Below are 17042 nucleotides of genomic sequence, written 5' to 3'. Positions count from 1 at the left end.
TCAAAAACACATGAGGTATTAGCACAATTATTTTTAAATCACGGGATACGAAACGTTCAAATACAGTCTCTTGTGATAATAGTGAATTATATCAGCATCCTATTATATTTGCATTACTGCTTAGAGTCACTAGTTTCTCTTGGTGAATTATAATAGGGGTCAGCAAATATTTTCTATAGAAGGGCAGATAGTAAATATTTTCGACTTTTCAGACATAGTCTGTTTCACCAGCACTCACCTCTGCCATTGCAGAATGGAAGTGGCTTTAAAAAATACGTAAATGAATGGCCATGGCTGTTCCAATAAAACTTCATTTGTGGATACTTAAATTTAAGTTCCATATAATTTTTAAGTGTCAAGAACTTTTATTCTTTTGATTTTTTTTTTTTGCAACTATTTAAAATGTAAAAAACATCTTATGGGCGATACAAAAACGCCCGTGGTCCCTGAGCCGTAGTTTGCACATACTCTGTCTATAACTACCTCTGTGCTTAATCATCCTGTCATATACAAGATTAAAATAGGTAGTAAAGGGAGATGGCCCCTTTCTGGATAGCAGTAGTGTGGGCCATATAAAGAGATGGGAATTCTTAATTGTACAAAGAATTATTTAAGGACAATTCCACATTTTGTTGCCTGTTTTACCTATTGGTAAACACTATTTAATTTTACAGTATTTGTGCCCTAATGTACCATTATCTCTTGAGGCCAGTACTTCAGATTTAATATTAAAATCTTAAACAGAGTAAATTTTATTTTTTTTTAACAGAGTAGGTTTTAAAAAGAATTTTTAATGGAAATTAATTTGTTACTATCTTGCCATATTGTAAGTTTCCTTGTAAGTGTAGTTGAAAAATGAGAGAGGTTTTTTTCTTCTGCCAATTGGAGCCTTAATTTTGAAACATGTGGGAGTAATTGAATTTAGCACTGACCTAAATTATGAATTGTAACAGTATGTACTTGTCACATCAACCCTAACCTTTTAACTCTGACTTTCTGAGCATCTTTATTGAATTATTTGATATTTTTATACTAATTGCTCTTCCAGAATGATTTTTTTTTAAAAGATTTTATTTATTTATTTATTTGACAGAGATAGAGATAGTCAGCGAGAGAGGGAACACAAGCAGGGGGAGTGGGAGAGGAAGAAGCAGGCTCATAGCGGAGGAGCCCGATGTGGGGCTCGATCCCATAATGCCGGGATCACGCCCTGAGCCGAAGGCAGACGCTTAACCGCTGTGCCACCCAGGCACCCCCAGAATGATTTTTATGATAAATTTTCACCAGTAACAAATGTGAATAAAGTGGAGTGATTTTGAAATTCCTTAAATATATTCTGAGCAGGGTACTACCTAAGTTCTTTAGCTACCCAAAACTTCGTTTCCGTATATGGATTCAAATGCATACAGCATTGGATATGATGTCTTCAGTCCCAATATTCCAAGTTTGTTTCCTGATTTTTCTGATTTATCAATTAGCTAAAATAATCCATGATTAATTGTACTGTGGAATGATGAGGAACTCCTTTGTTACAGGCTGTTTGTGGTTATTTCATTAGGTGAAAAGAGATGAAATTAGAGGTTAAGCTAAAATTCGAGATTATCCTACATTAAAATTAATCAAAAACAAGGTGAGAGTATTGAATTATACTGATGTAAATATTATGTTTTCATTTTTTTTAAAAGATTTTATTTATTTATTTGACAGAGATAGACAGGCAGCGAGAGAGGGAACACAAGCAGGGGGAGTGGGAGAGGAAGAAGCAGGCTCATAGTGGAGGAGCCCGATGTGGGGCTCGATCCCATAATGCCGGGATCACGCCCTGAGCTGAAGGCAGACACTTAACCGCTGTGCCACCCAGGCGCCCCTGTTTTCATTTTCTGAATGCTTTCAGGGGCTTAGAGAATGTTAAACCTGAATGGGACTTGAGGATCTTTAGGAAGATCTTTATTTAGTCCTTTTCATTTTACAGCTGAGGAAACTGAGAGGTCCTTTCCTAGCAGGTTGTGATTGTGTAACTATGTTCTGGATGCTTGGGTTTGGAACTGGGATTTAAACAGCATCTTATCTCAGTCCTTTCTTATAAATGTTACATGCAAAATCTTCCTAGGACTTTGTTAATTTAAAAATGTCTATGCAGTTGTCTCTTGAATATGAGTGCAGATATTTTAATCTGACCTCAAAAAACTCTCTGATCAACACAAATGTATCAGTATCAGTAGCCTTTTACTGTCTAAAACATCTCACCTTATGTATAGCTGTCATTTTGGTGACCTTGTTTTAGCAGTTACCCATTTTTTGGGCTGTTAATTTCCCGGGCAACTGGAGTAGTTAATATTTTCTTCCTTTTAGGTAAATAATACAATTTACAGGTCTTTATTTCCTGTTTAATAAATGCTAAGTAACTTAGGACCTTTCCTTTGTTCTAGAGCTATTTCCAGCCATAGAACTGAATGGAGTCCATATTTTCATTTATAGCTATGAAGAGGTCCTAATTTTTTAATTTTAGTAACACAACTTTTTTCCCACTGGAACTAAGGATTCAGAACCATCATGGCAGTACTATTCATTTATTTGGCTACGATTCAAAGTGAAAACAGTAACTTTTCATTTTTTATATATAGAAATATAATTTTAGTAGTCTTTATTTAGAAGTAATTTGGAATATGAGCACTCTCACCATCTAATGAATAGGTGAATTTTCCCTATTCCTGTTATTCTATACAGTCCAGATATAATAAAATGTAAATTGCATGTTTTACATTCTGAAAAGTAGTTACTTAAATGACATATAATAAATGGTATGCATCTGAACTGATTTATTTTCAATTCCTATTCTCAATGAGACTTATTGATTTGGAAATATTTTTTATTAATACTCACTTTTTCAAGTGGCCCTACTCACCCCAAATTCATTCACACCTTAATTCCCCCTCATGTCTAAAACACACACACACACAACACACACACACACACACAGAAAATCAGAATTGTGCAGGGACTCTGCTCTGATAGCACTGATAGTATTCAATGTAGGAGATTATAGCTAACGAAAAAATGACCTTACATCTCTGAGGAGAGACATAGCTTTGTATTTTGGCTTTTGTCTAACCCTGAAATCCAGAACAAATATCTGCATGGAAAGTGATGTAGAACAAGTGTTCTTGTCCTTTCTTTGTGTATTTCCTGTTCCCTCCCAATTGAACAACGACTGCAATTTTTTCAACCTACTCCGCTAGGATTTCAGGGCTGTTTTTGATTCCAGTAATGTGACTGAGTGAAAATGAAGAGTTTCCTCTTAGCTCTGAAAAACAGATACTTTACTAAGATTTCTGACTCTGAGAAGATACCATCCTTGTCCCGGAATCTAAAGACATTTTAAGGGGAAAATGCCTTTAGATACTTTACAAGTTGCATTTTACCTGTGTGATTTTATGGACAAATGACGAGGATCACCCTTCAATATTGTTTTCTTGAATCAGTGACTGGTTTTAAAACCCATCATGTTTTGTTTTTCTAGCTTTGCTAGGTAGTTTATAAGTGAAGTTGACCAGATCCCTTTGGTCTTTGACTTGGAGGAGGTTAAATTCCCTGTCAGATGTGATGTCTGCCATTAGGTGGAAAGTCTGTTTGTCCTTAGAAGGAATCCTGGAGAATGAATTTATACTAATGATTTTTTATGTCGTCTTCTCTTGCCATGGTTAATAGTAATCATCTCTTTTCCTTCCCCTTTTCTGCTGCCTCTTTCCTTTTCTTGCCGTCTTCCGTACTTTTTGAATTATTAAATTGGCCTATATATTTTTTCCTCGCTTTCCTTTTTCTTTTCTTTCTTTTCTTTTCTTTCTTTTCTTTTTTTTTTTTTTTTTTTTTTTTTTTTTTTTTTTTTTTTTTTTTTTTTTTTTTTTAAATTTTGTGATCTCCTGCCCCACTCTGTGTTCCCCACTTGCTTGGGTTCCATATTGCTAGTTTTTATGTTCGCACGCTCATTATCACCCTTTTTTGTACTTCAAATCCCAGCAGCTGTCCAGCCAGGTCCCTGAGCACAGCCCTGTGGTTTATGGGACTGTGGAGAGCGCTCATCTTGCTGCCAGCACCCCTGTCACTGCAGCTAGCGACCAGAAGCAAGGTTTGTGTATAATTGTTTCCCCCCCTTTTTTAATAATTAATTATATTGCCCTCAGCATTTAAGAGCAAGAGTGGAACAGCTGAGGGTTATTTAGATACCCACTTGTAAACAAAGCTTTGAAATGGAAAATCAAAGCGTTCTAACTCTCGGAAAGTAAAATAGGGTTGATGAGTAAAATTTTTCCCTATATTTTATTAATGCCTCACTGCTGATATATATTTATAAGTAAAACCTTAGTTGCCTGAAACTGGTTGTGTTTTTGTTTTTTGGTGGGGAAGGGGAACAAGGTTGGGGAAATAAAGTATTTATTGCTTTACAATAATAACGTAGTTTTATTTATATATTTATAATATACCTGTGTATCTTGCTGTTTTTAAAAACATGAAATATTTCTTCTTACAAATGTGGCTTCTGTGGCCTCAGTTCTGCAGTACTGAGTTTATTCTGGCTCCATCATGCACTAATATTTGGTCTTGATGAGTCATTATGCTATGTATCTTAATCATACTGAGGTCTCTACTCCTATTTACCTTGAACATGAAGTGTAAAATGTTTGTTGAAATAAGTACACACATTGCCTTTTTGGATTATCATAGAAAACTGTAAGAGAAAGCTCATGTCAGAAAATGGGATATCACAGTCTTTCTTTTCTTATGTAGTTGGATGTAGGTTGACCTTAACCAAAATTGGGGAAAATTGGAAAAACACAGGGGAAAACATGTGACTTAGAGCATGCTTCTATAACGTTTCTGACGTCATTGTAAGAATGAATTGAAAACATATGTGATTTCTAATTTTGTGATTTATCATTCCTCTAGCCCCCTTCACAGGTGGATGTTAGTAAATGTACTTTCTAAAAATTCCTCCTAAAAAAGTACTTGGGAATTTGCACATAACCTAAGCAACGTTATTTAATATTACTGGGTTTTTAATAAGTTTTCACACTTAGAAACTTACATTTGATTTCAGTGTTTTCTAGAGCATACAAAGGTAATAGGATGTTTTTCCCCTGTAGTATTGAGGAACCTAGTAAACTTGAACAGATACATCCTATACATTGTTTTATAAGATTGTTCCAAACCAAAAAATAGGTAACAAACCCTAACTTGGCATGCTTCTAAAAGTTGCTCTGTCAGATACTTCTTTCAGCAGTGTAGAGTCAAGTTTTTTAATATGAAAGCCATTCACCTTGCAGGAGGGAGTACATTTGGTAGGTATTGTAGAAGACACTTTCTATCTCCAATGAGGGCATTTTTGAATCAAAAATCAGAATGTTTTCAGAGTGAGAAGAATTTTCAGGGTATTCTCTTAAAAACTTCATTATTTAGTTTGCACAGTTGTAATCTTTTTGCTAGTTAGAACTATGCTGAGGACATTGAATACTTAGTATCCAAAGAGGCCTCACAGTTTATCTATCCTCTATGTAAACTTCAGCTGGGCCACGATATAAAGAATTCATAAGATGTCTTAATGATGATAGCTCTGCCCTGCTACAATTTTTAGATTATGAAACACCTTCATTTTGTCATATTTAGGCCTTGATTTCCATTAGGAAGAATGCAGAACTCTAGGTTTCCCCTCGGTTTTTTTAAACTTAGTGGAAATTTGAATAATAAACATTCTAGGTTGATGTTCAATATAGATATGGGTGCATTGAAAATGTCTTAAGTTACCTTGATGAAAAGAAAAACCTGAATTTTAAGCAATAAGCATATTTTGTAGTGCTTATAAATAACTCTGGGGGATTACTGCCATTTCCTTCTTAGGACCAGTTGTTTTCCAGAAAACTCAGTTAATTCTATTTCTGATTGTACCATAGTTTGCCAAATATAGAATAGTTTTCAGAGTAATTTTTAAACCAAACATATGTAATTCAAATAACATTAGAAAGGGCTCAGCAATTTTCAGAAAAAAATTTTTACAGTTAAGAAATTTAAAAATTTTCTTAACTCTAGATTCCTTTTGAAATTAAAGATATGAAAATGTACTGTTTTCAAAGATTGCTAGATTACCTTCAGAAAGAATAGACTGCATTCTGCAGTCAGATTGGTTTTTCTCTCAATGGAAATGTCATTACTGTGGGTTTGCATTGGGTAACAGAATCACATGTTAGCCCCAAAGTCTCCTATCAGCTTGCTTCACCCAAATACTTCTTTTTCCATACACCTTTGTTTTTTTCCCCCTGAACTGGAAAAATGTAGGATTTGGAATCATTTTCAAGTTCCAACACTGACCATTTATATGACCCTGGACCTATGACTTAATCTATAAAACACTCAGTTTCCCCATCTGCAAGACAGGAACATAATAGTTTCTACCCTAGCAGTGGTTGTAAGAGTTAAAGGACACTGTGTATGTATGTGTTTGGCCCAGTTCCTACCACATAAGAAGTGCTTAATAAATGTGAGCTACCATTATTAAACTTCTGGTTTTCTCAGAGTCTGTGATATGAACAGCTGAAATGGTTGCATGAACAGCAAATTGCCAGACAAATATGACATTTCCAATTGCTTGGTACTTTATAAAGATATAAAGACACAGGGAAGAACTTCAGCTTGGTTTGTAGAGAGAAAGCCATTGAATTAAAATCATCAGTTGGCGTTGATGATGTTTAGACACAGCTTGATTGTTGTTTGCCATTGTTTGAGTAGGTACATCAGCCCAGTGTGCGGAGGATATGGTATGGACAGTGAAATACGAATAAAAGTTAATTGTTCCTTAGTTTTAGCCTTAGTGCCTTCTGAAATCACTCAGTATAGAGGAGATATTCAGTGAATGATAATTCTGTTGTAATTCAACGATTTATAGCAATGTTGTTCAGTTGGGGCTTCCCTGGAATTTAGGACAGGACTGCTCTCTGTCAAGTGAGACTGTCCCTCAAGTTGCATGATGCTTACCGTTCCTGGTCTGCATGGTAGACCTTCTCAGTTACATGAGATTCCTGGCAACCAAAAGGTACCCATCTAGGCAGTTGGTTCCACTACCATCTGAGAATAAAGGGAGCAGTTTGTTCCTTATAAATATGGCATTCATTGTATAAACTATGGATAAGTAGAAAGAGAAAATATCTTCGTCTCATTATCTAGAGCCATTGTTAATAAGCTTATTTCCAAACTTCCCAATATGCATATGTTAGTCGCATATATTTTTTTAAATTACCAGATTAAGTTTATGTTCTACATACAGCTTTGTGCCCTGCTTTTTAAAAAACATCTTTTATTATAAACAACTTTCCATATTGTTACTCTTTTAAAAGCCTATTTTAAATGATTGCAAAATATACCATTATATGGCCCACACTGTTATTTCTTTAATAAATCCTTCATGTTAGACATTTAGTCTATTTCTCTCTTATTTTATTGCTATTATACAGTGTTAATATAAATAGCCTTAAATCTTCCAGATCTCTATCTTTGCTCCCTCTTGCATGATTATTTCTTTAAAAAATTATTAAAGATGGAATTCCCACAATTTCCTAAAGATGGCCAAATGGTAGAGATATTTGTAATGCAGTATATTAGATTTCAGACTATCATGACTTTGCAAAGCATACTCTTAATAGTAAAAGTTCTTAGATAAAATCACTGTTCTTTATTTAGATTAACTGTAGTATACTTTTCAGCTTTTGGTATTAAAACTTGAATGAATTAGAAGAGTTTTATTTCAGAATGAGGACCTCTCAAAATAAGGGGTTTTTTTGTTTCTAATTTTCTTCAAGTTAGATTTTTCTCAAGTCTATATAGAAATTTCAGTCCTAAGTCTGCTTTTGTTTCTTTTTAGTATCAGATATTTTACTTTTCAAAATTAATAATAGAATTGACATACTTACTAGATTATTAATGTGAGAATTACTTTTTACTATTTACTGCTTCCAGGTTTCAGTGTTTATAAAGGGTGTATTTAATGTGCTTTCACAGTGGTTTCATGTAATCTGGGTAACCCTTGTAGCGTTACTCCAGTGAGTTGGAAATTATTTTTGTGAGCGATATTTTAATATATGTGTATTTATTATATATTTCTTATATATATATATTATAGACAGATTTCTTTAAAATATTGTTGTCTTTTGCCCTGATAACATAGTCTGAGGGATTTGGCAGTGAGAGCCTAATGATCCTGTTTCTCCTGTACAATAAATAGGTAAGGTTCAATTTAAGAAACACTGGTCTCTACACCCATAAATTAAAATGAATTTTAAGGCCACCAAAAGTAGTTAATGAATGATGAACAATAAATGATATTAAAAGAATGAATTATCCTTTTAACACCTTAATGGTAATATTTACCATCTGTCTCTCTGATTAACAGAGCATATTTTCTATGACAAACAAGTAAAATAATTTATTGTAAAGACTCATTTTCACTGATGCCTAAAGATTTTTGGCAGAGAAAGTGAAGCCCCTCTCAGTTTAAACTGTCTTTTAGTAGTGCTTAACATTTTTGTTGTTTGATGAACGTACTCATGAGTATCCATTTTTCCAGTGGAGCCTGTTTATCATGCTACAGAAGCATCAGGCTGGAAACCAGTCTCAGTCTCCTTTGGCTTCATCCACTCTGGAATGAATCACATATCAGTTTACCTAGAATTTTAGAATATGGAAATTTTCATGAATTACAGTTTCTTACATGTTTCTAGTATACCTTTATTGTGATCATCAGTTTCTTGCTCTCATTCTTTTTCATCTATACACAGATATGCACTTACATAGTCTCAAGTATTTCAGATGTATATATCATGTTCTTTTTTTAATTGGACTTGATTATCTGAATATTAACTTTGGTTTCTTCTTGAAGAATTTTTTTTACAAGATAAATTTTCATTTTTATATTTTCATATTTTTTCTGGTTACATACATGCTGCCTCTTTTGAAAAATGAAAGTTAATTTAATTTGCAAATTTTTATATTCAGAGACTTGATTTCACAGATAATAAATTGCACTGATAATAAATCACACCATGATAGCTTCTCTTAAAATATAGTTTTTTTATACAAGTAATACACATTCTTTACAAAAATTCTCCTAAATGCAGTCATATGTAAAATAAAAATACCAATCTATAATAATTTAATCTGTACTTAGTTGTTCTTGAGCTGTTCTGCCACTATAGTGCATCCTTGATAGAAAAGTCTTCTATAGGGAGCAAGATACATAGAAATGAAGGTCTTTACTTAAAAAAAACAAAAAAACCCGTATTCCCATTTGCGGATGGCTTAGCTTCAGTTTTGATGAACTTTTTCCTTGTATTCTTGATATAATTTTTTGGTTAATTGTTGATTCCTCCTTTTACTCCAAAATAAACTTTATATTTACTGATGATCAAGTAACACCAGGTATAACTAGAAAATATGGAGTGGCAGAGTAAGTCTAATAATTTGGTCTGTCTTCTGTTGCCCATGATTTCAGGTAAGAGATTAAAAGAACTGGCCCAAAATAAAACAGTATAATCTCTGATCGAAGAATTATTCTTAAACTCTTGTTTTTTCTTCCCCAGAAGAGAAGCCAAAACCCGATCCATTGTTAAAGTCTCCTTCCCCAGTCCTTAGGCTAGTCTTTAGTGGAGAGAAGAAAGAACAAGCAGGCCAGACATCGGAGACGACTGCAGTAGAATCCATGCCAGAGCTTCCTCTGCCTCCGTCACCTACCACTGTTTCTCCACTTGCTCGAAGTACAATTGCTTCCCCCACCTCTGCTGGTCTTAGTAGCCAGCCAGTATTCGCCACTGCTGTGGATGACCGGTGTGAACTCTCTTCCTCAAAAGAAGACACAATTCCTGTACCCAGCCCTGTATCTTGCACAGAGACATCAGATCCATCGCCAACAGATGTAATTGATGATGATATATGCAAGAAATCTTGTAGTGTAGCACCTAATGATATTCCACTGATTTCTAGTACTAATCTAATGAATGAAATGAATGGAGTTAGTGAAACATTACCAGCCACAGAGAGCATTGTGGAAATAGTAAAACAGGAGGCGTTGCCATTGACTCTTGAATTGGAGATTCTGGAAAATGCCCCAGAAGAAATGAAAGTGGAGTGTGTTCCAGCCCCCATTACCCCTTCCACAGTTCCTTCCTTTTCTCCAGCTCCTCCAACTCCTCCAGCTCCTCCTCCCCCCACACCAGCCATTGTTCCTGCTGCTGCCACTAATGTTAGTACTGCTGGTGTTCCCACCGCAGTCCAGAGGGTCTTAGAAGAGGACGAGAGCATAAGAACTTGCCTTAGTGAAGATGCAAAAGATACTCAGAACAAAATAGAGGTAGAAGCAGACGGGCAAACAGAAGAGAATGTGGATGCTCAGAACCTAAGTTCAAGAAAGAGCCCCGGCCCAGGTAAGCTCTTGTGCCAGTAATTATTTTATGCTTGCTGAACATGAAAAAGAAGCAGTGTTTGAGTTATTTTTTAATTGGCTACTTTCCTTGACTTCCAGAAACATCAAATGAATGCTGACATTCGTAGTCTGATTTCTTCAATGGTGTGTTTAGGTTTTAGTGCAGCCTGCAAAAGAGTTATCCATTGTCTAAAAATGCAAATGAAATTTCAAATACACAAAATGCCTCCAAGGTATATGTCACTGTACATGTGTTTTTTGTTTTTCTTTTCTTTCTTTCTTTCTTTTTTTTTTTTTTGCCTCGTTCATATGAATCAGTTCCTCAGTGGTTAATTTAGTAGCTCTGGGGCTGGAAACCAATTAAAACCAGCATACTCTATAGTCCTTAACCTATCTTCTCAAATTTTTAGAACTCAGTCAATCCTAAACGTAAAGGAATTCATCTCTTCTTTAATCTGGGATTTAGAAAAATAGCAATCACAACATCAAAGTTTATAACTAGTTCTGAAAAATGAAAATGCCCTCTTTGATTAACTCACAGAGAAATTTAATGCTGTTCATACTTTCCTTTAGAGGTTTCATTTTTTTCCTGTAATACTAATTTTATCATTATTTTTTTTTCATTAATATTGTCAGAATATTATATTCTTCCCAGTTCAGAATCATTTAATTATTTAATGTAGCATCATCTAGGATCTTAGGAACGTAGGAATATTGGATTTTTTAAAGATTTTTATTTGAGAGAGAGTGTGCATGAGCTGGGGGGAGGGGCAGAGGGAGAGGGAGAAGCGACTCCCCACTGAGCACGGAGCCCAACATGGGGCTGTATCCCAGGACCCTGAGATCATGACCTGAGCCTAAGCAGACATTTAACCAATGAGCCACCCAGGTGCTGTCCTTTGTTTTTTAGAGAGGGAAGGGGAGAGGGGGAGAGGGAGTGCGAGTGAGCTGGGGGTGTGTGGGGGAGGGACCGAGGGAGAGGTAGAGAATTTTAGCAGGCTCCACACCCAGCACAGAGCCTGACTCAGGGACTTGATCTCCGGACCCAGATATCATGACCTGAGCAGAAATCAAAAGTCGGATGCTTAACCAACAGAGCCACCCAGGTACTCCCTGAATTTTTATGATTTTAATCAAAAATTATCTGAGGCTTACCAAGTAGAGTCATTAGCCCATAAGAATATGGCTTTGAACAAGTCAGCATAGCCCATCTGGTGGGTAGTGCCCCTCGCAGTATATTTGGCTCTCTGTATACCTCTTAGGTCAAATTATACAATTAGAAAATTGCGTGCTCCTCTAGTAGTTGATCTAGAAATGCACTGGGTGGGGAGGTTTCAGTCATCAACATCCTTTGTGTTTATTGTCTTTTTTTTTTTTTTTTTAGCTATCTAATTGATAGGGAAACTCAACAAATCAAAAACCTGATCCCTAGTTTTAAGATACAGCTTTCCCACACAGCTCAGTTCTTGAGGCAGTTTCCTCCTGAATTTCTTAGGGGGGGTTGTCTGGTTCCTTGGAACAGTAGAACATCTATTTCAACATAGTGCAGCAGTGCAAGTGGTGAGGGCAGAGAGTAATTTATCATAAAGTTTGTGAATCACCTGTCTCCTCAAGAGACTGGCCTCCATCACATCAGAATTCCAAGTGTCATCACTATTTTAGGAACCTTCTTTCTTGGTCGGGTGATGGCCTGAGGCTTTATGAAAGAACAGTTTGGACGGCCACAGGTGAATGCCCCCAAGGAACACTCCCTTGTTGGAGAACAGTAATTTGTTTGACCCTTCATTGTCTCCTTTCACATACCCACCTGTGAGTTGTCATCCAGCAGCTAGTAACGTGGTAGTTCCAAAATTAGGAGGAGCTATTGAAGACAAATGTTTAAAAAAACAAAGAAAACAAAGGACAGAAAGATAAAATAATCATAGGGAATACAAGTCAGAGATACAAACCATACCGGAGTCCTGAAATAAGTAGAGAAAGAGCCCACACCAAACTGCTACTTCTACTCATTCCTGACAATGTCTGTTTTTTTAGCAGTATGTCAGTTAGGTGGCCTGATATTTGCAAGACAGTGCCCAGGGGATAGATGGACAAACAGATTTTAGGGCAAGTAATTTTCATACCATGGTTCCTTTTTTTTTTGAAATGCCAATACTCTGGGAATTAGTAATATAAGTCACTAGCAGCTTCGTGAAAGTATGTAGCTACTTCAGCAGTAACCAGAGGATAGCTAGAAAAGAACAAACTGTCTTTTGCATGATTTAGGGGTGAGGGTAGAGTTTGGTGATGTCAGGAAGTAAACTGTGCGGGCACTTCTCTAGCTTTATGATTTTTTAAACCTATAAATGTATTATATATAATAAAAGAACTAGAAGTTGTGTGATATCCCTTGATTTCTTGTACTCTTCAGAATTCAAAGTAAATGAATCTGAAGAACCCATGTAAATAGCACTTTTTAAATTATAAAGCTACCAAAACATTCCTGGCCCTCTTATTTCTGTACGAATTTTTTAATGTTAATGCCACAAAAGTTAACATTAAAAACTTAAATTATCATCACTCTTGTAGATATATCCATTTGAAGTTGTCCTGTTCTCAGTGACTACAATCTTATTTGCACTTACTCATTTAGCACCTTGTTAACTTTGAGAGATTACTAAATCATAACAGTTTGGTTTGGATATCAGTCTTTTGTTGTTGACCTTTTAAAAAAATTATTTATTAACTTGAGAAAGAGCAAGCAAGAGCAGGGAGAAGAGCAGAGAGGGAGAGAGAGGGACAAGCGGACTTTGCACTGCATGGAGAGGCCCGTCGGGCTCCATCCCAGGACCCCAAGACCATGATCCTAGCCAAAACCAAGAGTCCAACACTGAACTAGACCGAGCCATCCACAAACCCCTGTTGTTGACTTTTGAGAGTAGTTCTCACTGCATCTGCCTGAGGATAAAGCACTTTAAATCTTGCTTCAGAACACATTTGCTTTTGACAGATGTGATGCATAAAAATACTTAGTAGTTGGTATAGAGATACTTGTTTAAAGCTGTACTGTCAGACATCAGTCATATAATACCTTTTCTTACTTCTGCTGGAAAACATTTTCTTGCAACTATTCTAGATCATATTTCTGACTGGAACAGAGTGCAGCAATTCTGGATGCGTAGGTGTTGAAGAGCAAGCCCTGTGAAATGAGAATTGTGTTTCTGTTCAGTGTACTCTGAAAAGCATCAGAGATTGGCCAGACTTTTGATTATTTAGTTCATACGATCACTTCAGTAATTAAAATCCGTATTAATTGGATATTTCTTGAAGTCTTAGGGTTTTTATTATGGTTTTGTGTACTTCTTGGGTAATAAAAGAGAGTTTCAGAACTTGTGGAAAAACATTCCCCACTCATCATCCACAAATTCATTTTTATATAATTTCCTGGAGGATGTACTATGTAACGTGCGTACCGTGTGACATCAACTTTCACTTTTGAAAATAATAATGAGTTTAGTTTTTTTATTATCTCTATTTGATATAAAAATATCATTTGAAATTCCTTTGGCAGAGGGAGGTTTCTAATCTTTTATTGTGTCTTCTGGCTCTTGCTCATAGTGCATTGTTTCTTCATATATGTTATAAACTTGTTTTATGAATTCTTCTTCAGCAAAACTTTCCTGGATGTACATTGTGAGCAGGTCATCCCAAAGCAGGTTTGTGTTTGCTTTATTTACCACATGTCTTGAGGAAAGCATTAGCTAGACCTTAATCTGAGTTTAATGCCCTAAATCTTCTTTCATATTCCAAACAACGTGTGAAGGCATTCCTTGTGGATACAATTTTTCAGGATGACAACAGTCCCTTTCCAGTTAGGTGAAACCAAGCATCCTTCTTTGTCTTTACTCTGTATTGGTTCACTGTTTTATTTTGTTCTCTTTTATTGTTTTAGCTACCTTTTCAATGAGGCTGTCACTCTATTAGGAATCTCAGGGGTTTTTGTGAGAACCTCAATTCCAATCCTCACTTCTCTGGGATCCAAGATCTTTTCTCTCCCACATTGATGTTAAAATGTAAACTCCTTGCTTTTAAAGTCTGGCATAGCATCCCACATCCCCGGTAGTGTAGTGACTATAGTAGTAGCAACAACTCACCTTGTTTATGTGGCTTCCAGGAGTTTCCCTTATATTCTTGGAAGCTCAGCTAAGGTTGAGGGATAGTTTCCAGAGTCTGTAGTTTGCAAGATGAGAGATTTATTTCTCAAATGGAGGTACATTTGTATGTTTTGGTGCATGTTAATAAAATACTGATCCATACAGCCAGTGACATTGCTGTTCTCTCTCTTGGTTTTGATTCACTTCAGTATAAAATGAGCATAGTTTAACTCAGGAAAATATGTTTTAATAATAATCCTTAATTCATTTTCACCTGTGAGAATATTCACAGTACCTTAAAAGAAATAAAACATAAGTAAGCATAAAAGCAGAGAAATAAAAGCCTTTCAGTTTGGGTAGACTAACCTGAGTCTCGTGTAAAACGATGATCTGAAGATCAGCAACAGGAATTCAGAATCTGAAATTTATTCTTGCCTTTGCTCAACATACACCTTCTAAGAAATATTTTAAACATCCCTGGAATATTTAGTTCCTGCGGCTAAAAGCAGATCACCTGTGATTTGATGTCCCACAAGCCTAATCCCTCCCTAATCTACATCCTTATAATTTAATTTCTCATATTCCTCTAGAGGAAATACGTTCTGAAGCCTTATGGGCAGGACTTCTTACATGTTCCTGGTTCCATGTTATCTATCAAAATCAGGAGAACAGTCTAAAACAAGGGCTTTTGCCTCCCTTTTTCAGAGGCTTGAGTTTGAGTGATCCTTAGGGATAAATAAATTAAAATGATTGACTTTCGGGGCGCCTGGGTGGCACAGTGGTTAAGCGTCTGCCTTCAGCTTAGGGCGTGATCCTGGCGTTATGGGATCGAGCCCCACATCAGGCTGCTCTGCTAGGAGCCTGCTTCTTCCTCTCCCACTCCCCCTGCTTGTGTTCCCTCTCTTGCCGGCTGTCTCTATCTCTGTCAAATAAAAAAATAAAATCTTAAAAAAAAAAAAATGATTGACTTTCCTCAGCTTATTTATAAAAATACTTGAAACAAAGCTTCCTGAAAAGTACATTTCTGCTTTCTACTTTCTTGTTGCTCTTCACAGTGAAATCTTAAAGCATTATCTGGAAAATACTGGGGTTGGGTCAAGTTCTTTATGTATGTATGTATGTATGTATGTATGTATGTATGTATGTATGTATGTATTTGAGAGACAGAGCAAGTGAGAGCATGGGAGGGGGCAGGTGTCAGAGGGAGAAGCGGACTGCCCAGTTCCCAACGCGGGGCTCCATCCTGGGACTCCGGGATCATGACCTGAGCTGAAGGCAGACATTTAACTGACTGAGCCACCCAGGTGTCCCTCAAGTTCTTTTATATGCTGCAAAATGAGCCCAGATACCTAATGGTGGAACGTACTAACAGACTCAGGTGCCAAGCCTTCTGGCAGGCCCCTTGTACAATCTTTCATCTTCATATGATAGACACTTGCTACTATTTATAGTAGTTGATTTCTTTGCAACATGAGTCTCAAAAGTTTCATTCATTGGATATTAATAAACTTAATCATACATCTCCATGCATAGACATGGATTCTTTGTTCAGGATTCAGCCCACTTTTCCCCAGACTTAGTAATTTACTTCCAAAAGAAACCATTGTGCTTACCTGCTTCCAGACGGAGTAATCCAAACAGCTTGGGGAATGCTAGTCTCTGTTGGGCAAAAGAGAGCTCTCTCCAGGAAAACTTAGTCTTGCTAAAAGTGTTTTCTTCTTCCAATGCTTATCTCCAGCTTGCACACAGTAGTCTTGAGTCTTGTTTCTAATACTTTTGACAAGAAAATTTGCCCTACCTAGTGCAAAAGAGGGTCCAAAATACATTTTCTTCAGTGTATGTCTTTTCTCTATTTGCTATTGCTGTATTAGTAGTACTTGCTAATTTTGTTGGAATCATAATAAAGTCGTGTTACTTTTTTAATTTTTACAGAGTCTTTTGTCAGGCATTAATCTTATATGATTTAAGCAATTACTCCTGGGATGGAATTGTTCCTATTTTGCTGATATAAAAAATAAGCCATGCAGTGGTAAGTTAGATTTCTCAGAGTCATAGGGAGAATTATAACTCAAGCCTTCCTTTACCTCACATTTCTGTTATTTTTTCTAACATGCTTTCCATATTACTATAAAGTTCTTTGAATATTTTTGGGATTTAGGGGCTTGTGACCCACATTCAGAGGGAGATGTGGAAGCCCACCTGTTTCAACTATACAGATAGTTAATGAGGGCCTACTATGAGTCAGTTGTTATTCTGGGCAGTTGAGGTTTGTAAGAATTGAAGAATCCAAAAGATCTCTGCCCTCATAGTATGTTAGAAAGTTTGTTTTATTTTGTTTTTTAAGATTTTATTTTTAAGTAATTCTACACCCACCATGGGGCCAGAACCCACAATCCCGAGATCAAGAGTCGCATGCTACAGTGACTGAGCTGGCCTGGTGCCCCGTATGT

At 36.2% G+C, this 17042-nt stretch overlaps 1 protein-coding gene across 28 annotated transcripts in view; it reads left to right on the top strand.

The window, feature by feature from the left end:
- Window positions 1-17042, top strand: part of EIF4G3 (eukaryotic translation initiation factor 4 gamma 3) — a 315445-nt gene that overhangs the window by 193881 nt on the left and 104522 nt on the right. For 26 of the 28 annotated variants that reach the window (XM_034645782.1, XM_034645798.1, XM_019808886.2 and 23 more), the window contains 2 exons: window positions 4018-4126; window positions 9621-10460. In XM_034645782.1, the coding sequence (XP_034501673.1) occupies window positions 4018-4126; window positions 9621-10460 (949 nt within the window). The remainder of the gene's footprint in view (window positions 1-4017; window positions 4127-9620; window positions 10461-17042) is intronic. The other 2 variants (XM_019808883.2, XM_019808877.2) reach the window with 1 other exon arrangement.

The sequence above is a fragment of the Ailuropoda melanoleuca genome, chromosome 2, assembly GCF_002007445.2.
Source record: "Ailuropoda melanoleuca isolate Jingjing chromosome 2, ASM200744v2, whole genome shotgun sequence".
Lineage (NCBI taxonomy): Eukaryota > Metazoa > Chordata > Mammalia > Carnivora > Ursidae > Ailuropoda > Ailuropoda melanoleuca.
The sequence above is the reverse complement of the archived record's forward strand: the minus strand, read 5'-3'. Positions and strand labels throughout refer to the sequence as shown.